This window comes from Orbicella faveolata, unplaced genomic scaffold, assembly GCF_042242905.1.
Source record: "Orbicella faveolata isolate gen_17 unplaced genomic scaffold, um_ofav_v1 contig_24, whole genome shotgun sequence".
Lineage (NCBI taxonomy): Eukaryota > Metazoa > Cnidaria > Anthozoa > Scleractinia > Merulinidae > Orbicella > Orbicella faveolata.
The window spans coordinates 2,513,436-2,536,892 of NW_028301552.1; the positions used below are offsets into that span (position 1 = coordinate 2,513,436).

The 23,457-nt window shown below is 41.3% G+C and overlaps 1 protein-coding gene across 1 annotated transcript in view; it reads left to right on the top strand.

Moving 5' to 3' along the window:
- LOC110043987 (uncharacterized) overlaps positions 1-23,457 on the top strand; it is a 25,004-nt gene continuing 1,547 nt past the window's right edge. Inside the window, exons 1-21 of the mRNA XM_020749496.2 lie at positions 1-1,138; positions 2,980-3,141; positions 3,248-3,351; positions 3,488-3,565; positions 4,247-4,334; positions 4,974-5,071; positions 6,051-6,150; positions 6,318-6,441; positions 7,011-7,069; positions 7,151-7,278; positions 8,183-8,221; positions 8,893-8,948; positions 9,895-9,993; positions 10,068-10,182; positions 10,954-11,058; positions 11,718-11,769; positions 12,022-12,125; positions 12,620-13,418; positions 13,593-13,667; positions 13,845-22,969; positions 23,150-23,231. Of these exons, the coding sequence (XP_020605155.2) occupies positions 3,126-3,141; positions 3,248-3,351; positions 3,488-3,565; positions 4,247-4,334; positions 4,974-5,071; positions 6,051-6,150; positions 6,318-6,441; positions 7,011-7,069; positions 7,151-7,278; positions 8,183-8,221; positions 8,893-8,948; positions 9,895-9,993; positions 10,068-10,182; positions 10,954-11,058; positions 11,718-11,769; positions 12,022-12,125; positions 12,620-13,418; positions 13,593-13,667; positions 13,845-22,969; positions 23,150-23,231 (11,446 nt within the window). The 5' untranslated portion in view covers positions 1-1,138; positions 2,980-3,125. The remainder of the gene's footprint in view (positions 1,139-2,979; positions 3,142-3,247; positions 3,352-3,487; positions 3,566-4,246; positions 4,335-4,973; positions 5,072-6,050; positions 6,151-6,317; positions 6,442-7,010; positions 7,070-7,150; positions 7,279-8,182; positions 8,222-8,892; positions 8,949-9,894; positions 9,994-10,067; positions 10,183-10,953; positions 11,059-11,717; positions 11,770-12,021; positions 12,126-12,619; positions 13,419-13,592; positions 13,668-13,844; positions 22,970-23,149; positions 23,232-23,457) is intronic.

Consider the following 23,457-nt stretch of genomic DNA (forward strand, 5'->3'; position numbering starts at 1 on the left):
GAACTATCAAGATTAGAATGTTTAGCAAGGCACTTCAAGAAAGCGGAATCTTTTCCGAAAACGCGCGCATCAGATATCAATATTTTTAGCTGCTGGACAGAATATTAATATGATGACATACTTAATGACCGTAGAGAATAATGTTAACTTTGTTACTGTGCACTTGTTAACCTCTTGAAGAGACGGACAAGTTAGGCAAGCGGCCATTTTCTAAGCGTCCTAACCAAGTCATCGAGTGCAGACAAATTTACCGTGATGCTTGTAACCTAAAAAATTTAGTGATAATGACGTAAAATATAAATTTAACCCAGAAACAACAACAAAAGGAAAACCGAGGTACCTTCCAGAAGGGCCTTTTCTGTTTCATGTCAGTAAAGGCCCCACTAATTATATGTACGGCGAGGCTAAAGCATGCAATCGTGCACGTGATTATAGGCGGGGTGCCGGAAATAGCTCGTATCGCCCCTTTATTTTTGTTGTTACCTGTTTTGCAGGTAAACCTGCGAAACACCTTATAATCAGTCGTAAACTCTATTGTTCAAAAGCTTCAAAACAAGCACCGAATATCAACTGATTCACTCGTGTTTGCCCGTAGCAGTTAACGACAGTTCAAATACTTGTTTGTTTTTTATAGGAAGCAACATGACGGCCATTACCGACTTTCCGGCGCAGCAATAGAAGGCCTAGAGAGATCGCATAATCACAAGGGGCTTCTAAATACGATCACCAGAAAGCTGGTCATTCAAGCAATTCAAAAAGAGCGTCAAACCCATCTTAAAACATTAATCAATAGTTCAGAGTTTCAGTGGACTTGCCAGTTACTGGCGTTATCGATCGTTCGCTAGTCCGTGGCTGACTTAGTATTTGGAATAAAATCAAAACAATACTTCAAAAGAAGTAAAGCCGTACCACACATTTGCCACAAGCTGGATATTTACAGAGGTCAAATTTAGCTTCATTAAATTATTTATAATTTGTTTCCCTGCGCGTTTTGCTGGTCTCATTTGTAGCAGAGTGTGGCTCCTTGCGAGGAGGCAATGTTTTGATCATTTGACGGCCAGAAAGGTGCAATCTTTTAATTCACTGAATTAATAGACATACTTGAGGAAAAGTTAGGTTGGATTCTCTAAAGATACTGGTAAGTTGAGCTATAAATTTAATGGTGTCTGTGGTTCATTGAGCCAAAGAAACCTTTAACTTGAATTGCTTCGAACAAAGTTTCGCTCTTAAAGCCGCTTCGCAATGCCCCAGTGCAAGTCAAAATATAAAAAGTCCAACGCTTGAAGCATGGGCAAAAATGTTTACTATGAAGATTGGGCTTAAAATTGCGAAAGAGAAGAAAGCTTACTGGATTGATCAAATCAAGAGAAGACATGTTTTTGACGTTCTCAGTCACAAAGGCTCGGTCCCAAGTATCTGCTATTTAAACATTAATGCTCCTCATCAAACAATAGCCTTGACGGCATTTTTATTGAGCCAATACTCTCTCGATCTCTGTGGTTTTCCACGTGATGGGAAACTAAAAGTTTGTCATTTTTCCAGAACAAGAAACAATCTATATATTCCACCCATTAAAAGGATCCCATCAACAAGTATAGCACCTTTCAAAATGTAACCTAAACAACTGATCAAGACAAGAGAAATGTATGGTGGTAAAAACGGGTACAGTCAGGACTTGCTGTGAAAAATAAAATCACAAATGAATCCTTTTGATTTTCAAAATCACACGACATATGAAGTGATTAACTCCTCGCACGTTTTTTTGAGTTTTTAAGATCATTGGGGCGAGCATAATAAGCTTTGACAAATGGAGGATTGTTCATGCAGCGTCCTGTAACGTCAAAATATTAATTCTCTTTTCTGTTGCTAGTATGTTTATCTTAACTATAGTGATGGGATTTTAATAGTACATCAAAACCATATCATTTGCCATAAATTGTGCTGGTTTTTTTTCGATAAAATCAGAAGTTATTCTAGACTTACCAATTCTTCGAATATTTTATTCCTTGGAAACCTCTTATTACTGTATCGCTTTCATCCAAAAACCTTCCTTATTTTCTCTATTATTCTTGTCATTCCTATTCAATACGTCTCTCAAAAATTTACAAAATACATTTAGTTAGACGAGCAAGAAGCTTAATACGTATTTTTACGCACGTGACCATCGTAAGGTAAAGTATTTGATTATTGTTTGAGCCTGACCGAAGAAGAGTATTCAATCAAGGCTGGGCACTTCATCGGGGGCGAGAATTACTAGAGATAATGTCCTGTTATTTAGAGGTTCACTGCCAACGTCTGAAATGCAAGGATATATATTTCCCGGCTTTCTTTTTTATCAGATTTAAGTGGAAAAGATATTGACACACCGGTAAATTCCTTACAATTAATTGTGATAATTAACAATTATTTACCTACATGTAAGTGGGGGTAAATATCCACTACTTTCGCCGACACTGAAGTGAATATTTGCTTTCATAGGCGTTAGGGCCGGGGAGGGCTGCAGTCCCCCCAATTACAGAAATTTTTCGGGCAAAACGCATAGGTAGCCCAAGCTGGATATATGAGAAGCTCCATTTTTTGTTGACCTCTGTACTGTCACGTAATTTGCGTGATTTGCCTATTTACAAGGGTTTATACGGGGAGAGGAATAACGCCGAAAATTGCGAAATGTTACTGTTGAATTTTAAGACTGTTGAATTTTACGCCCCTCACTATCTATTTTGTGATAGATTATGGGTAGCGTAGCAGTGTGCCCTTGTTAACAAAATGACGGCCGCTTCTTCGCTTCTTCATTTTACGAAGTGTCTGTGAAGAGGATTTAGATAAAGTTTTGAACGACCAGTAGATTTATACTAGGACAATTAGATTATTCGGTCTCGATTTGGATAGTTTATTATTTCCCTTGAAAAATTCTATGCTGTTAATGAAGAACACTCCATTTAGCAGTTCTGTTTACAAACTTTAATCACATGACAGCAGGGAAGGACAATCGATCTCATGATGTGAGCTTAGCAACATGGCCAAACCGCTTGACAGCAATCTCCACCAGATACGACCACCAGGCCCCTGGACTTGAGCGATGATACGTGATTTGAAGTTGAAGAAACAAAGGATAAATAGCGGATATGAGCAAAGGAAAAGGTTTGTATCATGAACATACTGCAATCCCGCGCGAAATTGTCGATATACCAGGTCTGAAAAATACACCTTACCTTTGAACTTACGATTGCTTTATTTTGACAATTAGAAGCAGGAAAAATTCAAGTTTACGTTCGGGTGCGTCCATTCACGGACAGAGAGAAAGAGAAGCGAGAAACTAATGCGATTGAGATTCATCAAGAACACTCACTGGTAAGAAACATGACAAACAGGTCCGCAATATGTATGTACATGTCATTTCTGTGGACTTTTTTTTGAACAAATGCTCAACATAGTCTTGTATTTGAACTCAGTCAGTGCATTGTTGTTTGGTTATTTACATAATCAGATACGAGTGTTGGATCCAAGAAGTCGGACAAACTATTTTTTTGATGGTGTGTTCAGCCCAGAAGCAAGCAATCAAGAGGTGAGGACGGCCGCAAAAGAATGTAAAGACCGTTACCTCAGCCGTAAAATGGTCCTGAAAATATTCTGTTATTAAAGAGCAGTCGCATTAAAGCTCGCGTCAATCATAATCAAACAAGTGTTAGTTTTTATCCTGACAAGACAAGCGTGATAAGTGATTGAACTGGGTCAACAACGAGGATTTTACCAATTCTCTCCTCATGAGATTGCATGACACTTTTGGTCCTAGAAGTTCAATACAGCTCGACGTTCTGGCCCGGGTTGTTCGAAAGGTAAATAACACAATCCAAGAGACAAATCGCTATCCAGTGGATAGCGTGGTTTGTTTTGTTAACACTTATCCACCGGATAGTGATTTATCCGGTGGATAACGTTATCCAGCCTTCGAACAACTGGGCCCTGGCTTTTTATCAGCTCTCGTATTTTTGGTTTTATCGCTAGAGTGGTTTTCAATTGAGTGTCGAAAGTAATCAGACAATTACTTTAGTTTTGGTTTTGGTTTTACTACGGTTTGAGATTGGCTGAGTAGTCTAATTGGTAAGTAATTGGTTTGGTTTTGGTTTTACGACACTCAATTGAAAACCGCTCTAAAGCAAACCACACGTTAAGTTAATCTTATGAATTTCACAATTTCCCGCAGAACAAACTAACGAGTTACGCTAAGCTCTTTTGCTTTGCTCAGGTGTACCTCAAAGTTGGAAAACCTCTCGTCTATGCCGCTCTCAATGGCTACAAAGGGACACTGTTGACGTATGGGCAAACTGGGACAGGTAATGAGTGTAACATGAAGTGGTTATCGGTTAGATGCAATTCTGCGCATGTGTTAGCTGGCTATACGTTACTACTCTCGTTCCCAGATCATTCTAGTCCCCAGAGCCTCCGTTTCTTTTGGTCACGTGGTCGGAGAAACGACATCTACTCGTCAACGACATCTTAAGACGAGTAGCACTGGGGACGAGAATGTTCCCAGATCTACTGGTTATAAAATGTACTCCTTTCGCCAACCACGTGCCTAAATGAAACGAGAGCTTTGAAAAGGAGAATTTAACTACCCTTGACCGCATTCTCGACCTCAAAGCTTCTGGCTTCTTTGCTGCTCAGTGAGCAAAAAAGAGCAGCTGTTGGGTCGAAAATGGGCTTGAAAGTCGCTTTGAATGACGCAGTGTTAGTTAAGCGTGTCAATAAATGCTTGAGAAATACCAAACCAATGAAATTCGTCGAAAAAGACCTCTTGATGTGATTGTTAAGATACTTTAAAAATTGAAATTTCTGGAATCTACTTTGTTACAGCTCAGTGTGCACCCTTAAGATCTAGCCTCCTGTGCAGACGTCACGTTTACCAGTCACGCATAACAATGTTATTCGCGCAACCCTTTCCTTAACCACACCATATATCTTTAAATTTTTAGGCAAGACTTTCACATTGCTGTCAGACGATGGTGTTACTACGCGAGTTGTCCAGCACTGCTTTGAGAAAATTGACAACGATGAGATTCACACATACAAGGTCGGTATGACATATTGTTTTCCCTATGTATACGTTAGACTCCGAATCGAAAGATCTGTCTACTGTTGTTGACCATGATCTTTGTACTCTGTTCAGTTCACTGCCACCATCTAATCAGGAATACACATGGAGGGCTCCTAATGTGGAATTGTTAGGGTAAATCTGAAATGTGAGTGTGATAGAGAGACATCCCATCCTACAATGGAAACGGGGGTAACTTTCAGCGATGTGGGGTACTTTGGTTCTACCGTTCAATCCCTATTAAAAAGCCACCCTCGGGGGAATGGATAGTGGCCGCTTTAGGGGGCTGGCCGCTTAATACAGGTAAAAACAATAGAAAAACCCTCATTGGGACTTTGATTACTGGCCGCCCAATAGGGGTGACCGTTTGATAGGGGCCCACTTAATAGGGGAGGCGCTCGTATCCGGATCGAGCGGTCCAGGTTTGAGCCCTGGCCAGGGACATTGCGTTGTGTTCTTGGGCAAAACACCTTACTCTCACAGTGCCTCTCTCCACCCAGGTGTATAAATGGTTACCGGCGAACTTAATGCAGTGGGTAACCCTGCTATGGACTAGCATTCCATCCAGGGGGGAGTAGAAATACCCCTAGTCGCTTAATGCTACAGTAACCGGGATAAGCCCTGGTCTGATGGACCACTTTGCTCGCATGCAGCAGACTTTACCTTTTACTTAATAGGGTTCCACTGTATATAACACACACCCCAGATCGGTATGACGTCACCCCCTCTATCCCTTCTTACCATCCCCTCGTTTTTTTTCCTTCGAAAATTAAATGTCTCCAATTCTTGTAAGTCGTCAATGCAGCTTTTCAATTTTCGGAGATTGCCAAGTTTTGATATTTCCGGTCATTGAGTGGGATTACATTATATACAAATCAGTGCGGCAGAAATCTGGTCATCTGAAGACTGAAAGAATTCACCAAAAACCTGAAAAGTTATTTTTTACTTCATTTTCCAGGTCATGTGCTCGTTTTTGCAAGTCTATCAAGAGAAGGTCTACGATCTTCTGAATCCGCGGTTCATTGTGGACTTACCGGTCAGAGAACATCCAAAGAAAGGTATGTACGACGGCGTCACATAAAAAAGAAAGCCTTTGCGCTCCTTAACGCTAGCAAGCAGAATTAAACAAATTCCTAACAACGATTTGCAGATACCGAAGACTAACAAACGTTCAACAAAACATTTTAATGTTAATGAAGTTGCTACTCTGTTTATTATGTTGCAGGGGTGTACGTTGCAAACTTAACCCAACACGAGGTGAGAAGCGCTGGAGATGTGTTCGCGCTCTTGGAAATTGGAAAGCAACATCTCGTTATCGCGGAAACTAAAATGGTCCGACATTCTAGCAGGTATAAAATTTTGCAGCTTTATACAATACAAGCGTTTCTCTTCCCTCTTGCTTGGGACACGTTTGGGACTGGGTCCCAAGAATTCCATACTGATGATGTAGGTCTACAGACATCCGTGTAGTACTTCTCATTGGTTATTGCTCGGTTTTAAATTTTTGCGCGTAAAAAACAACCAATCAGAGGCTACTCGGATCTCTGTAGGCCTACGTCATCAGTATGAAATCTTAATCGTCTTCCGAGGCTGGAGAGAGACTGGCCCGACGGAAGACTCCAGAATCAGGCTGTTGCTGCATTATCTCTCGTTAACTCTTGCCACGTTTCTGTGATTAGTTCTGAAATGTTCCGAGTAATGTTAAAGAAATGTAGCCCATTCTATGTCGTTGGTTAGTTTAGAAGTAGCCCGAAGAACCGCAAATGAAAAAAACCCGGGGCTTTAGCGAGTAATTCGTCGCGCTACACCGGACAAAATGCACGCCTAGAACGGATATTTTGAGGAATTAATCAGAGTCGGAGCTTCAGACGTTCACAAACAAAAGCGTATTTAATTAACCCTTTAATTTGTTTAACAGATCACATTCGATTATGCAGCTGATTATAGAAAGAAGGCTGAAAGCGCATATTGCCAATGGTAAGAGAACAAACTGCATCTATTTATCGAACCCAGTCACGGAAACAGAACGAGTATTAAACCACTTAATATCAATTTCAGAGAAACCTCCAGCCCCAAGTGAGACGACTGTATCGCACGAGGCTGTTCAAGAATCAATCATGGCGGTGGATGAGACAATAAATAATCTCATAAAAGAACTGAAACAAGAAAGGAAAAGCCATCATAAGGTATGCCAATATTAAACGCAAAATTATTGATGGTGTTAGAATGAGGCGCGGTAGCCAAACGGTGAGTGCGCCAGATTGAACGGCGCGGGGTCCAGGTCTGGCCAGGGTGGGGCCGTGGTTGTTTTAGCTTTGTTCTTGAAAGACACTTCTCTATTACAGCGCCTCTTCCCAACCAGGAGTATAAATGGAGACTGGGAAACTTCTAAGGTGACCTGCCACGTATTAGCATTCCAATTAGAATAGAAATTCTTCCAGTTACGTCCTGCCTAGAGAAACTAGAGGCAGCGTGGCCTAGTGGTCAGCGCGTCGGACTCGCAATCCAGCGGTCCCGAGTTCGAGTTCCCTCTGACCACTACCTGGATTTGTTTCACGGTAGCCCCGAATTCAAACTCTCGGCCACGCTTGCGAATAGCCAACTGGTTTGCCGACGACTAGTTGGGATTCTTAACAGTGTTATGTTCAGTTTGAATTATTTGTTTCAGTTGTTTGCTCGGCCCCACTAGCCTTGGTGCTATAAACACTGCCGAGGGTAAATAAAATTTTGTCTATTTATCTATCTATCTATCTATCTATCTATCTATCTATCTGTCTGTCTGTCTGTCTGTCTGTCTGTCTGTCTATCTGTCTGTCTGTCTGTCTGTCTATCTATCTATCTATCTATCTATTCATTTATTTTTCATCCTAGCGCCGGCATAGATTGGCAACAGACTTAAAACTTTAATCAAAATACATTTTGGACTTTGTTTTGCCGTTGAATCATTCAAGTTATCTCTTCTTCACATCTCCTGCGGGATACCCGCGCAGAGTGGAATCTGGGTACGAGATAATAATGGCAGTAACAGTGTGAAATGGCCCTCGTTTGACAGTTGTTAATGGTCTCTTTTATCTTCTTTTACGACATCAGCGTGAACGGGAATGTTTGAAAGAGTTAATGGAGAAGGAGGTGAGTTTGTGGTAAACGGTAACGGTCTACAGTTTAATTGCGATGTACCTTGCTTAATTCTGGAATAGCAGTAGAAAACTCACTTGCAGGAAAGAGTCTGTCAATTCGCCTTAGTGAAAAATATCAGTCAAGAATTAACACCAGTTGACTGCTCACCTTTTCTCGTCTATTACACAGGAGAAGTATGTCAGATGAGATAAACAGCTTGACCCAGTATTTTTCGCAGAAGAAAATACAAGAAGGGGATTATTTAAATGATATATCATTTGTCATCAGCTCTCGCTTATAAAGTAGATGAAAGCAAGCAATGAATTTGTTTTTCTTCATTATTTAGTAAGGCGTGCCTGGAAAACAGCGGCAATAATGATATTTGACAGACATCTCTGAAAACAGACATTTACCTCAAAGTCATTATATCGCCTCCCTGTCCATAGAAAGGTTTAGCTTACAAATTTGGAAATAGCGGGGGCGAAGCTTATTGAATACGTGAAGTTCTTTCTAGAGAGGAGACTTGTTGGTCAGTGATGAGATTGAGAAGGGGTGAGGTGGAGTCTAAAAAACAAAGGGAGGACAAAATAGAGTTCTTACGCCAGGGAAATTTTGTCGAGCTTTTGACTGACGAGTACAAAGCATTACCTGCACATTATCTGTTGTTTTTATTTCTTCCACAGCTAAACAACGGAAACACCTTTGAGGGTGATCTCATTGTGAAAGGGAAAATCAACCTGTAAGTAACGGATTCGTAGTCTACTTGTTGTTTACAACACAAAATAAAGTCACGAAGCAATCCGAACGACACTAGATTGCAAAGAATCTAAAAGTAGAACAGAAAATCGAATTTTCGAGCAAAAAATCCGACTCAAGATTGCCTAAAAAGAACGCCAGAGTTTTCTGTCATTATCTTGCTCTCCTTTAGTTTAAGGCTTGTTTACTATCAGGCTTAGGCCCCGACCACACTAACGCGTTTTTAAAGGTAACTGTTTTCGTCTCAACGAAAAAGAAGCAAAACATATTTTACCACGCTAGCGCTTTCGTTTTGCTTTCACCTGTCCATACTAATTCGTTTTAATACGAAAACGCATACTTTTTGATACTTTTCGCCTATCGTCCACACTGTTAACGTCCGTAAACGCTGATCACAACGACAGTATATGACGCATTTTTTGTCACGGTTTTCAAAAGCCTCCTTTTCACCTGTCCATACTAGAAACGGAACGTTTTCAAAACGATGCGGCGTCCATGCGCTCCACTTTTGAAACCGTTTTCCGGCGAAAGCCTCCGTTTTCATCAGCGTTTTCGGTCGTTTTAGTGTGAACGATACGCGAAAATGCACCAAAACATATGCGTTTTAATACGAAAACCTATTAAGGCTGGTTTTCACTAGAGCATATGCACAAGCACAAGCATAGGCATAAACACAAGTGAAAACAGCTGCGACATCAAGTAAACATAAGCAGAAACATAAGAAGAACGAACCCACTTATTTGTCTAGTGCAGTTTTCACTAGCAACGCGCTCGACATAAGCATAAGCATAAGCACAAGAAATGCTTGTGCTTGTGTTTATGCTCTAGTGAAAACCAGCCTTCAGTGTGGTCGAGGCCTTATTAACTCGGTGTTAGCTCCAGTCGCGTAAGTATATAAATTTAACTCCATTTTGTTGATTTGTTTGTAGATGTGATTTAGCCGGAAGTGAGCGATTAACAAAAACCAAGGCAGAAGGAGTGCGTCTAACAGAGGCGAAATATTTAAACACCTCATTACTTGAGCTAGGGTAGGTAAAGAAAAATATGCACACTACAAATAGAGAAAATGTGCTGCTAACATTTTTACACCTTTACCCTTTAGAAATGTGATCCACGCCCTTGCACGTGGACAAAAGCGGCACGTGCCATACAGGAACTCTACTCTCACCAGACTCCTACAAGACTGCCTCGGCGACAATGGGAAAACTAACTTCATCGTAAGCCGTTTTTGTTTTCGTTCTTATTCCATTCCTTCCTCTTCTTTGTTTACTTCTATCGCCTTCAGTTTTTGTATCGAGGAAATGCAACTTTCCGAAGACTGAATAATACTTAGATGTCGATATTACTGAAAAGGATATAAAATAAAATATAACGTAATAATCTTCAGTTGTGAATTCGTTAACAAGTTCGGTTGAATTAATACAAGCAATGGCGTATAAGTAAAACGTGATACAATTCAAAATTTCGAAAAAATTAACGTACAATTTTAAGAAGCGCGAGACATGGAATAACACTTGCGCGAGCACTACACTTAAAACAAGGAAGATAATTGTAGAAAATAGAAATAATTACAATAATTATAACATAAAATGTTATGAACAAAAAATATAAAATAAACCGGTACTAAATAAATGTATATACATAAAGAATAGAATCAGAACGAGAGAGTTAAGTCACCATGTTTCAGCTGCTTATTTAAAGTGGGATTCTCCCATGATGTGCATTTCTTCCTTCAACATAAGTTGTAGTTTGTTGGGTGCAAAATCTACGGTGGAAAAGCAGTTCTTATTAGCTAAACACCGACATGCCTGGGATTGCTGCAAATGCTGATATACGTGTGAGTTCCTGTCCCAGCTCAGATGCTCACCAACGCGCGTCGAGAGATGACGGCTAGTCTCGCCGATGTAACAGGCATTACATCCTGCACACGAAAACTTGTAGTACAGAAATATAATTTCAAAAATATAATTTGAAATTTTGTTTTACAGATTTGCATAGCGCCTTCTCTTGGCGAGGTGAATGAAACAAAATGCAGCTTGAACTTTGGTCTTCGAGCCATGAGAATAACTAACGTTGCCCGCCTTAATGTTGAGGTAAATACAAACATGTGGGGCGCTAGTCATTCGAGCAAAAATTCCGCTTTGAATTCCTGGACATTTCCTATGTCGAATGAAGCAGCATTTCGGTCATTACCGGAAAAGAAGACAACGTCGTGATGTAAACCCAAAGTTTCTTATCGAAAATTTCCATTCCGTTTGATTTTTTGACCGGAATGTTCGGTAGAATGGTTCCCGCTGTGAAAATGTAACAATTTTCGCATTTTCTGCAAATTTTCCCAAGACATTTCAGTACCATTTGCCCCTTAGCGAAGGTTTCGTAATTTTTGGTCGAATGGAAAGCGCCGGCCCATGAAGAAGAACAGTACACCGCAAATGAGTTTCCTGGGGGAATTCCCCTATTTCAGACGTTAATAAGAAAATATACGGTAAGCAATGAGGGTTTCGCCGCGTTAAGTTATTTTAAATCCAACTTTGTAAAGTCTCTCAGGTCAGCGAATAATTATCGTTTGTGATCTTAAAGAGCACGCCTTTGAAAAGTCCAAATCGCGGCATAAAGCACATTTTCATAGATGGACTAGTGAGAAGAGAACTGGAGTACGGATGCATTCGTAGTAGTTGGACAAGAGAGCACGGATCAATACGCGAATAGAAATTAAGGAATTAAAATACAAGGATTTTACTCATGTTTGCAGGTGGACTATAAAGTATTGGCTGAAAGACTGGCGAAAAAACTGGAGGATCAAGGTAAGACAAAACTAACCTACACATCATTTTGCAACAGTTATGCCTCAACAACAGTTATGTATTAAAGGTGGAAAAATGCTAGCAATATATGACTAATTGCCATTTGATAAATTTCGTAGCCCACAAGGCAGAACAAGGACAAAAAATTAAATAAAAATAAAGATAAACTACAAAAGAGAGCACTCCAATCTGCCTATTATAGAGTCATACACTTTTAACTGCCATTAAGTGGAATGTAAAATGCGTTCGCAGAAATTAAATACAAGTTCGAGAAGCTTGAATACCTCAGAGAGATACAACGCCTGAAGTCCGCGATAAGCTGTTATCAAGAGAGTGAGAACTTCGCTGGGAAAGATGTAAGTGTTGATATCAATTTGTTCAGTTCACCAACTTACAAAAACAACAGCGACTAAAAACGGGATTAAATGAGACAAGGAGGTCTTGCTTGACCGCCATCTGTTATGCGGTCTCATATCGGTTATTGACAAACACATGATGTCAACTTAACAAATAGACGTTAGTTTTTCATGCGTCTGTCCTGTCACTGATCATGAATTTCGTCATTCTATTGTCGAAGTAGCTGTGAATCCGCAGACTACTTTGGCAATGTTATGACGAAATTCATTGTCAATAACAGGACAGACGCATGAGAAACTGACGTCAAATTGTTTTTTACGATAAATTATCGCATAAATTATAAATTCATGTGTCTCTCCGCTTGTTGACAACGAAACTTAGCCAATGAGCGCGCGAGAATTTGTGCAGTTATTGTAAAATCTTCCACACTCGCACGCTTTTCTGGCCACAGCATAATTGTGTTTCACTTTTATAATTTTTTTTCTTTCCACAGCACGAGAAGTTAGTGTCAGTGATTGCTAATCTCTCCAAAAGCGTTCAGCGAGAGAAGGAGGAGAAGAACAATCTACAAACAGAGCTGGTTTGCCTCAAAAAACAGGTCTCTCAGCCAATGGGAACTGCTCCTGATGTCGAGGCTGTTCTGCTGGCTGAGCTCATGTCCATGGAACTGCTGGCAAATTTACAAAACCCAGATGTAGCAAAAAGCATTCTTTCAGATAGCACATTACCAGCCAAGGTTAAAAGTCACCTAGCACTAGCAGACACTCAGGAGACGCTCCTGAACAATGCTGGGTGTTTCTTACAGCTTTTGGACTTGCATCTCGACTCTGAACTGGATGCGAACGAGAGAAAGCTTGCCGCGTCCGAAGCTAAAGAATACCTACAGTTTAATTTTTCTAGGGCAGGCTCAGTGGAGTTGTTTTCCAAAGACTGCTCCATAAAAATTTCCCCCAGGGGTGTCCCCCAAGAACCGTGTGTCAGCCTTCCCATGTACAACACCGGTACTGATGATAATGCCTCTGGACTAGCGGGTGGCGTGCGCAGAATGCTGGGGAAACTCATGGGTAGAGAGAGTAAGGACAGAACGGCAATATCGCCTGGTACCCAGCCCACCAGTCGCTCATGCTCAGTTCCTACCAGTGACGTAAAGCCAAGTACACGTGACCAGGACGAGGCCATGATGAAAACCAAGGCGCTGTTAACAAAACTGACAAGTTCCAAGGAGAAAGTGGAGCAACAAGTCCTTAGTTTGCTGTCCACACTATTTGAAGAACAAATCACTAAGACGGAAGGTTGGTAAAAACAAACTATTACAGCACGAACTTATGTGATGTGTAGAAAATAAATAGGACGCTACGAACCGAGTTTTCAATAAGCAAGGTCGCAGCAACAGGTCGTGACTTCCATTCAATTGGTACATCGCATGCTCTTTTCTGACGGAATTTTGATTCATTTTACATCATCAGAACAATGCCCACAATGGAATGAGTTGGGAAGGAAGCTGACCAAGCTGATCATGTTTCGACGCAATAATATGCCTGGTGAGTAAATAAATTTACAATTGCTTAACTCTCCCTTGAGACTGTCATTTTGGTTGTTACCTCTCAGCGGTTTCCGGTATCTACTTGAAAGGCACAAAAACATGTATTCTTGTCTTGATCAACGAACAACAAACTTTGCATCTTAATCTTACACGGGTGTCAAAAATTAATGTTTAGGTTTGAGTGAAGCAGACATGTGGGCCAACTCTGAAGACTTGAACACAATCCTGGAAAACTGTCTTCGGTTTGTGATCATTGATAAGGCTCTGCTAGCTTGTCTGTTAGTGATAGAGCTTTTGGATTTGAGACACGTGTGTGGGACTCTTGAGGACCGAAGAAAGTTTCCGAGCAAGGATGTCCAGGAAAAAAGCAGTACCCAGGAAAACCTGTCTCAGGGCAGTTTGTCGCCAAATACACCACAGGACGAGAAGTTACACTTAAAAGGAAATGGCAAATCATCCGCTTCCAACGAAAGTAAGAAAATTGTCTTTAAAAGTCAGGATAATGGGTCGGGCTCGCCACAGGGTTCCATGTCCCCAAGACGAGAGAAACTAAAGAATCTCAAACACACCAAAACAGAACTGGAAAAGGAAATATCTGATATCCATGAAGACACAACCATTCTTGAAACAGAGCTTTTCTCAACCATGGAGGAGAAAACGAAGGTTGAAGAAGAACTGTTCGGAATGAAACACCACGTAACCAAACTCAGATCTGAACTGTTCCATCTTAAACTTGAAAAATCCAACTTGGAAAGTGACGTCAAAAAGTCTGAAAGCCAAGAAAATTTACTGCAAATTACCGATGCGGATGCCGGGTTAAAACCCGCTTTTGAGTCACCCAAGGAACCACAAAGAGGATATCCTGAGCTCTCCGACGTTATGGAAGCGTCACACGAAAGTAACGACAGCGAAAACAGTTCGCAGATGTCTGATGGCAATGAGACCAGAGAGGCGTTCTTGAAAACGTGTATGGAAAACATCTCGAAAATTTACACGCTTATGCCAAACCACGACGTAGAAATCGCGAGTGAAGATGAACTGTCTGACGATCAAGAACCGACACTTTCCGACGCGAACATTGACGACAGTGATGAAGAGATCGTTATCACAAAACTTGCTCGAAGTCTTCGTTCACCTTGCACAAGTCCAGCGAAAGAGAAGGCATCTATAGCATCATCGCCAAACAAGGGAGGAAAAAAACAAACAGCTGCTAGCAACGGTCAACGAAGCAAAGCCAGCACAGGGAACGATGTCACTGAAGACCTTGGAAGCAAGTCGAAAGAAGCACTAGTCAAGCAAATACAAGAACTTAAGAGGAAGTTGCACAAAGCTGAACAAGAGTTAGTTGATGCTCGAGAAAACAACGAGGATTTGGAAGAAGAGCTTGACCACAAGAAGGGACAGTTAGCAGAGGCACAGGAAACTATAACAAACCTCGAAAACCAGATTGTTGAGGAGAAAGAAACCTGCGAGCAAGTGCGGCAACAGTATTTTAGCGTTAAAACTCAAAACGAGATACTCGATGGAAAGATAACGGCTTTAAGATTGGAAATGGAAAGGGTTTTAAGAGATAGTAATGGTGCAAGCGTTGCTAGCAAAACTATGGAAAATTCGCGAAGAGATAACCCACCGACATCTCCAACAAAGACATCAGTAAAATCACCAGTAAGGCAACCGACAAAGGCAAAGGTTCCCAAAATTGACCTCCGAACTCCGCCTCAAAAACAGCTTACCTCAAATGAGATGGAGTTTATTGCTCTTATTGAAGAGAACGCAGAGATAAAAGTAAAACTGGGTAAAGCCACTCAAGAGAAAGCTCGTCTGGAAAAGTCACAGAAATTTGTTGAAGAAAAATCTTCTAAGATGAAGGCTGCTCTTCAAACAAGCGAGGATGCGTGCAGTCGATTCAAACAAGAAATGGCAGAACTCACGAAAGAAAAGGTCAGGCTGACCGGCGAAGTTACTGATTTACGAAACAACAACTCGAATATGGCAGAGGAGCTTCAAAAGTATCGAGAAAAAGCAACACGACTCGAGAAAGATATAGAAGCAATCGCCTATATGAGCACGAGACTCGAAAAGAACAACAAAATGTTGGAAATGGAGATATCGAAAATGGAATCCGAGTTGGGCGCTTTAAAAGGCAAGTACGAATCGATGAGTCAGGAATGCCAACGACTTGACCAAGAGAATCAGCTGGTAAGAAAGGAGCGAGAAATAGCACTTCTTGAATTAGGAGCCATCAAAAAAGAAAAGAGTCAGCTACTAGAGCAGAGGTTTTCAATCGACGAGGAAAAGCTTAGAAAAGAGAAAGAGCTAAAGGACAACGAGGAACGGCTCTTTGAGTTGGAATCCGAAATGTCCGAGCAGAAACGCCTCAACTCAAATTTGCAGAAAGAGCTAGCAGGTATGGCAGAATATCAAGAAGCGCTGGAAAACGAATACTCCAAAGTAAAGAACGAAGAAGACAAACTTAAGCAAGAACTAGGTAGAGTAAGTATCCGGGTAATGGAAGTTGAAACAGAACTTGCCTTAGCTGCACAGAATGGCCATGACGAGACGACAATCGCTGGATATTCCCGCAAGCACCAGATGAACCAGAGAGGGAAATCATTCTCTGGAACACCTAGTAAAAAGTTTTACACCATTACCCACACAAGTGAAGACGAGATTGCTGACACGTCTTCTTCCATAGCAGAATCTCCCGCAGATGAAAGCAAACAGACGGAACACGAAAATCAGCTTCTGAAACTTGAGAATGGTTATCTGCAACAGCAGTTAGCAGAAAGCGAAAACGTCCTTGCCATGTACAGACAAGACTTAGAGAGTGCGCATGATCTCTTAGACAAACTACAAGCTGAAGCCAAGGTATTTGCTGACAATACGAAGAATGTGGCGACCGAGGAGGACTGTAAAACGCCTTCAGACAAAGATGACACCGTTCAAGAAATAGGAGATTGCGCTGAAAACGCAAATGACGATTACAAGTTACTGGAAGAGAAGCATGCTGAACTGACCAGAGAATACGAAATCCTTCGTCAACAATACCAAGAAGCAGTTACTCAGAAGGAAAAAGAAATAGATATACCGACATCTGAGAATAAAGCTTTGAAGAAAGACGTGTTTATTGATGACAAATCTAACAAGGAAACACAGCAAGACTTTGAACACCTACAGTGGACTTTAGAAGAGCGAATAAAGGAATTGGAAGCTGGCAATTCAAAACTGAAACTAGCCGAGGAAGAGTTGTCTCAAAACGTGAAGACAAAGAACCAATTATTGAGTTCACTGGAAGATGCCAAACGAATACAAACAACGCTGGAAGAAAGGATTAGCGATTTAGAAAGCGAGAAAGAAAACTCCAAATTGGCAGAAAGGTCTTTCGAAGACCAAGTAACTCGCTTCAAGGCCGAGAACGAAAAGTTAAGAATTGAAGTACTTGAGATGACGAGAGGTGGTCATCGACATGCAGCAAAACTGCAGCAAGCTGCGAAAGATCCAGAACTCGGTAAAACGACTGCTGACAATGAAATCAAGATGCGAAAACTTGAAGAGGATCTACTGAAAGTTACAAGCGAAAAACTCAAGCTTGAATTTGAATTAAGAAGTGCCAACAACGACTGCGAGAGACTCAAAAGCGATCTCCATCAGAGCGAGTCCGAGAGGAACTTGCTAAATACTCAGCTTAATGACAACATCGAGCGAGCTGCAAACTTGGAAATACGACTGATGGAGATGAGGTGTTCATGTGAGACTATCAAAGATGAGATTAACACGCTCAAAAACCAGAAGCGACAAGAAAGTTTCCATCTTCACGAGGCAAGTGTTTGTAAAGAGATTTTAGAAAAACGACTAGAAGATGCACTCAGAGAAAATAACGTTTTACAACACGACCTGGAGACCACACGTGAAGAAAGAAGAGAAATGCTGCAGGCGATCGCTAAGTTAGAAAAAGAAAAAGAACAGCTCACACAAGAGATAGTTGGAATAAGGAAACAGATGCAACAACAGCATGTCGAAGAAGCAAAAACAAGACCTGCTGGAATGAGAGAAGAAACTGAAAAGGATGAAGGGACCACGATGAAACTGGAGAGCCTCGAAGAACTGGAAAAATACAAAAACCTACACAGAGAAGACCAAGAGAAACTTAAGATCGTTCGAGATGAATTAGCAACAATTACCGAAGATCATAAACAGATTAAAACGGAATTAGAAGAGATAAAAAATATAAAGGAAGATCTCGAAAAACAGATAGAAAATTTGAAAAACACGACACTGGTAAATGGAGACCGATTAGCTTTGGATCTTGAACAACGATCTGAAAATGAGGAAGAAACGAACGAAAGAGTCACATTCGATACAATGGAAATCGAAAAACAGACGAAATTACTTGAAAAAGAGAAAGGACTTTTGGAGAAAGAGCTAACCCGGGTTCAAGACGAATGCAACAAGCTCAAGGAAAAACTCGAGGTTATCAAAAATGCAACAGAGAAAGCACAAACGCAAGAGCAGCAAAGAAAAGAGCTGGAAGAAAAACAAGTACAGTTAGAGACGGAACTAACACGACTTCGAGAATTAAACCAAAAGCTTGAACACGAATGCGAAGGTTCTAATAAACTAATAAAGGAATTGGAAATAAAGACGAAGGCATTGGAGAGTTTGCAGAAGGAGCTTCACTGTTTCCACGAAGAGAACGACCGCCTTACACAAGAGGTTGACATAATTCAACACACAAGTAAAGCCATGACAGATCACCAGTTTAACAAGGAATCGTTTGAGACAGAGAAATCTCTACTGAAGCAAGAACTTGAAACTGTTCAAAACCACAACAGAAAACTGCAAGAGCAGATAGCAGACATGAGTAAGGAACTCGTGATAGTCAACGAACAAAAGGAGAGAATCAGTTCCACAGAAAAAAGAAACGCCGCCTCCTTACAAAATGGGGTTGAGAATTTCCGAACCATGCACCAACACCTTGAAAGTGAACTGGCAACTACACAAAGAAAGGTTAAGGAACTGGAGATTGCAAATGAGTCTTTAAAGAAAGAAAACAAAGCTTTTAAGGGGAGAGCAAATGAAACGCTTCGGAGGAAAGATGGCCCTAGAAAGACAGCCAGTGTAGAAAACAAATTGAAGTCGAAGACAAAACACGAGCAAAGTGTGCCAAAGGAAAGTAAAGACGTTTCTTCAGCAGAGGGTGAAGGGGCTGAGACAGACTTGCGACAGAAAGTTGAACAGCTTGAAGACGAAAAGGTTCAACTGGAAAATGAACTTAATAATCTAAGGAAAGACGTCAATAATGATAGCGTTGCTACTTCCCAGGGCGTGTCGATTGCAACACAAACGCTCGACGACCCTCCACAAGAAAACAAAGAAATCAGCGAGATAAGTGGCACTAGACTGACTACCAGCCGCGACCAAGGAACAAACACTGAGTCCGAAAGTGGAAAAGAAAGCGCTCCCTTGACAGAGGACGTTAAAACAGGTTTTTCCGTTATGGCAAAAGAGAACCTATTACTGGAGAAGAAGGCGTCATACTTCGCCAGAGCACAAATGCAGCTGGAGCAGTCTCTTTCCAAAGCACTAGGAGAAAATTCGACTTTAAAGACTAAAGTAAGCGAAGCAGAAAACGCCCTTGGAATTCTTCGCGAGAGGGTGCATGAACTGGAAAACAAGACGTCAACTTCTTTTCAGGTCGTAGACTTGAAGAAAAGTGTCATGATATCAAGTGACAGCGAGAGCGATTCTGATGAAAGGGAACTAACGAGCAAAGATCACAGGAAAGAAAGCCAAAGTGAAGATAGCACGAATCAGAGTACAGGTTATCAACCAGATGCAAAGGATGTGCAGGAAAGTGAGAGCTGTTCGTTGAACCCAGCCCAATCTGATGTCGATCACTTGCGAAGCGAAGTGGAGCGACTAAGAAAAGAATTGGAAGGTCTGAAATGCCAAAAGGAAGCCATCGAGAGTGATTTGAAGCAGAAAAAAGACGATTTTGAAGCCAATACTGATATTGAGGAAAATGTCAACAGACAAGAACAAGAAAATGCACTCCTGAAACAGGAAAGAAAGAGTTTGCTGGAAGAGTTGGAAGCGGCAACAAACCAACGAAACGTTATTGAAAGTGATCTGAGGCAAAATAAGGAGTCTTGCCTGAAACAAGAACAAGAGATGAAACATTTACTTTCATCGTACAGCCAAGAAAAGGAAAGTTTGCTAAAAGAACTTGAAAATACCAAGTCAGATTGCCGTAAAGCGCAAGAAAGACTTCGTGAATTACAACAGATCGACTCAGAATTTGAAGATATCCGAAGGAAGAGCGCAGAAGCAGAAAAGCTGATTACTGAACTCGAAAAAGATCTGCTTTGTCAAACAGAGATGAAAAATGAGTTAAGACGGGATCTTCAGAGCTATCAGAACAAGCTCGTAGAAATGGAGCAACTAGAACTAGAGTTACGCACTTGCCGAACGGAGAACGACGACTTGCAAGTTATAAACAACCTGCTGAAGGACGAGATGAAGAAATGGAAAGATGAGAATAACAATTTAACAGATGAACTAAAAAATGCCAAGCTTCAATTGAGATCAATGGAGAAGCAGCGGAAGCAATCCGTGATTCGGAATTCGAATATGAAAAGTCTCCAAGATCAAAGTGTCCAAACTGAATCAGCTATTGATCCCTCTATCCATGCCGATGGCACATGTGTAGAAGACAGCACAACACAAACAGATGCAAAGGATTCAGACGAAGCATATGTGTTTAAAGAAACCAGCAAACACGAAGAGGAAAAATGTTCTCTACTACCAGCCGAGGCAGGAAGTGGGCCTCATAGGCCAGATGAAGTTGCAAATGAAAAGCCTGTGGAAATAGAAGCTTCCAACAACTCTCAAATCCAAATCAACTATGAAGAGCTTGAAGTAACTGAAAGAAACAGCTTTAGGGGAGTTCCTATTCCAATAATTGTAGTGAGTCATGTTGATGACCTTGACACAAGTAACCTCGACAGAACTGGAACATTAAATCTCTGCATAGCAGACTTCGAAAGAGACTCGCCGAACGATCAGAGCACTCCTGACGAGGAGAAAGAACAAATCAGATCTCCCATGGATAACGAAAAGACTAGAGGTACACAGGTTGAAGCCAACGAGCCACCATTGCAAGAGCACCAAACGTCTTTGGTATTATCCATTGGTCAAGAAAACTACATCAGGGAAAGAGAACACAGCGGATCCCAAGAGGAATCAGAAACCATGGCTGACCAACAATCGGCACCAAACAACCAGTTAAATGTTAAAAACCTCGATGAAAAACAATTAGATAATGAGCCTGGAGAAGAATTGGAGATACGTAGAAGTCAGAGAGAGGTTCTCTCCGATAGCACACAGGGTGCTCCCACCACAAGACATGAGTTAGAGTGGACGATCTCCAGTTTAAAGTCTGAGTTGCAACAAAGTGCTGAGGAAAACGAGAAAAGCCAACATGAAATTAGCTTGCTTGTGGAAAAACAGCTGTCCATGAAAAGGGAAATCAGCTCTTTGCTAAGTGAATGCGAGTCACTCAGAACAAAGGTGGCGATACTGCAAACTCAAAACGAAGCCGTTTTAAAGGAACAGATTCTTTATGACCAGGAAAACGAGGAACTCCAGCAAAACTTGCAAGATTTACTTGAAGAGAGGAATTCGATAGAGGAGGCCAAGAAAAAACTGGAAAGCGAAAAAGCAAGACTTGAAATCGAGTTGTCAGATGCAATTGAAACAAGAGAAGCGGTTGAGGGAGAAATGCTTCGCTTTAGATCTGAAAACGGAAATGTTTCACGACACAGAATGGAAGGACAGCTTCATGACATAAGCGAGAGATACGCCAAATTAGAAACGGTACTGTCGTGCGTTCTTGATGAGAATTCAAAGATGACTGCAGAACTTTCCGCTCTTCGAGCAGAAAACAGTATGCTGAAGAGTTTCAAGATTATGGAAATAACTGACAATTGCACTCAATTCTCGCCGAGAACAACTGAAGATGAAAGTGATGGGGAAGGACCACAATCTGCGAAGATAAGAAAATCTGGGATAATAACCAAGTTCCCTGCCACACAGTTTTTGCGTCTTGGCGAAGGTCCAACCAACCAATGTTTGACCAGTTCTACGACTTACGAAGAATCAAGCCGAGTTCAAGGAGACGAAAAAGGGGCAACAACAGATGAACCTCCGGATACTCCAACCCTTGGTGTTAATGCCAATAGTATACCATCGGCTGCTGATTCGCCTGGAAGCAGATCTGAAACAGACCAACGACGAGGGAAAAAAGAAGGATTTCCTCTTACTCCAACAAATGAAGATAGTACTGGAACTCTTTCGACGCCAACTGGCATTGACGGAAAAGACGCCGAAAACTCTACAAAGGACACTGCGTCCTTAGTTAAAGGATTGGGCAAAAAACAACAAAGGAAAGCGTTCAAAGAAAAGCCCAGTTCACACCAAAAATATGGCACGCCTGACGATACCGGAAAAGTGGAATCAGATGACAATGACTCCAGTATGGAGGTCCATACAAGCAGCTCCCTAGTTTCCGTCACAGATCTCGACATAAGCATCTCGTCCGATCAAATCTCTTCAGAGGATAGCTCCATAGTGGGTCCAGAAATTAGGGTACTACAAAGAATGCAAAAGGAACTCGCAGAGACAAAATGCAGCAACGTCCTTGTTAAAAATGAGTTGTCCATAATTAGGAAGCACAATGCTGATCTTCAGAACCAAGTACAGAAGTTACTCAGCAGAAACAATCACCTTAAGACGAAAATGTGCGACAGGTCATTGACCGTGAAAAGGATAGAAAAAGAAGTATCCAATATTAAAGACGAGAATAACAGATTACAAGAGCAGGCTGTTATCTTACAAGACGAAATGGCACGAGTCGAGAAGGAAAAGGCCAAATTTGAACGTAACATGTCTTCGACAAAATCAGAGAACAAAAGACTCAAATCTGATTTGTCAAACATCAAGGCAGAGAGTTACAGAACAATGAAAGAACTGGTGAACTTGCAGGGCGAGAATAGGAGATTGCAACTGGAAATTGAGAGGTTAAGGGAAGAATCGCACAGCCTAAAAGGTCATTACAGTGACCAATCTGTCTCAGAGGAGTTATCGCTATGGGGAGCAATGTCCCATGGGGATAGGAGCACGTCGCGTAGGAGTTTACAAGAAAGAGCTGCTAAACCAGAGCCAGCCTACCTACAACAGAGGGCAGCGAGCGATCTTTCATTCGCCCAGCGCCGAAAGCCAGCTGAAGATGCCCTTACTCCGGTAAGTGAAAATACCTTTCGCGCTTGTGAAAGCCATCCCACTCTAATAAAATAGGAATGGAAATAAAAATTAGGAATAAAAATGCATCATTTGGGGTATGGCTAAAAGATACAAAGATCCAGGATTTACAAGTTTGATTTTCCTACCGAGTCTCTGAAGTCTCGAAATTTATTTTTGTAGGAGCTATCACCTCTTAATCTCTCCGAAGAACTTCAGAAACAAGCCGATGGGGATGAATGTGGCAAAAGATTGATTGGATCTGGTAAGTTACCTTTTTTTACTGAGTCGGAGATGTTCAGTTCTCACACCGAATGATTACCAACTAGTTTCATGGCGCAAATGGTTATCGTTATGTTCAAAGTTTTACTTGTTGGTACATCACCACACTGTAAACTGTTCTTCACCAGCAGCGCGCAGACAGTTCTTTATTCGGAGGTGTTAGAATTCGCCACTTCAGAAAAGAGAAAACTGGGCCGAGTCTCATCTCG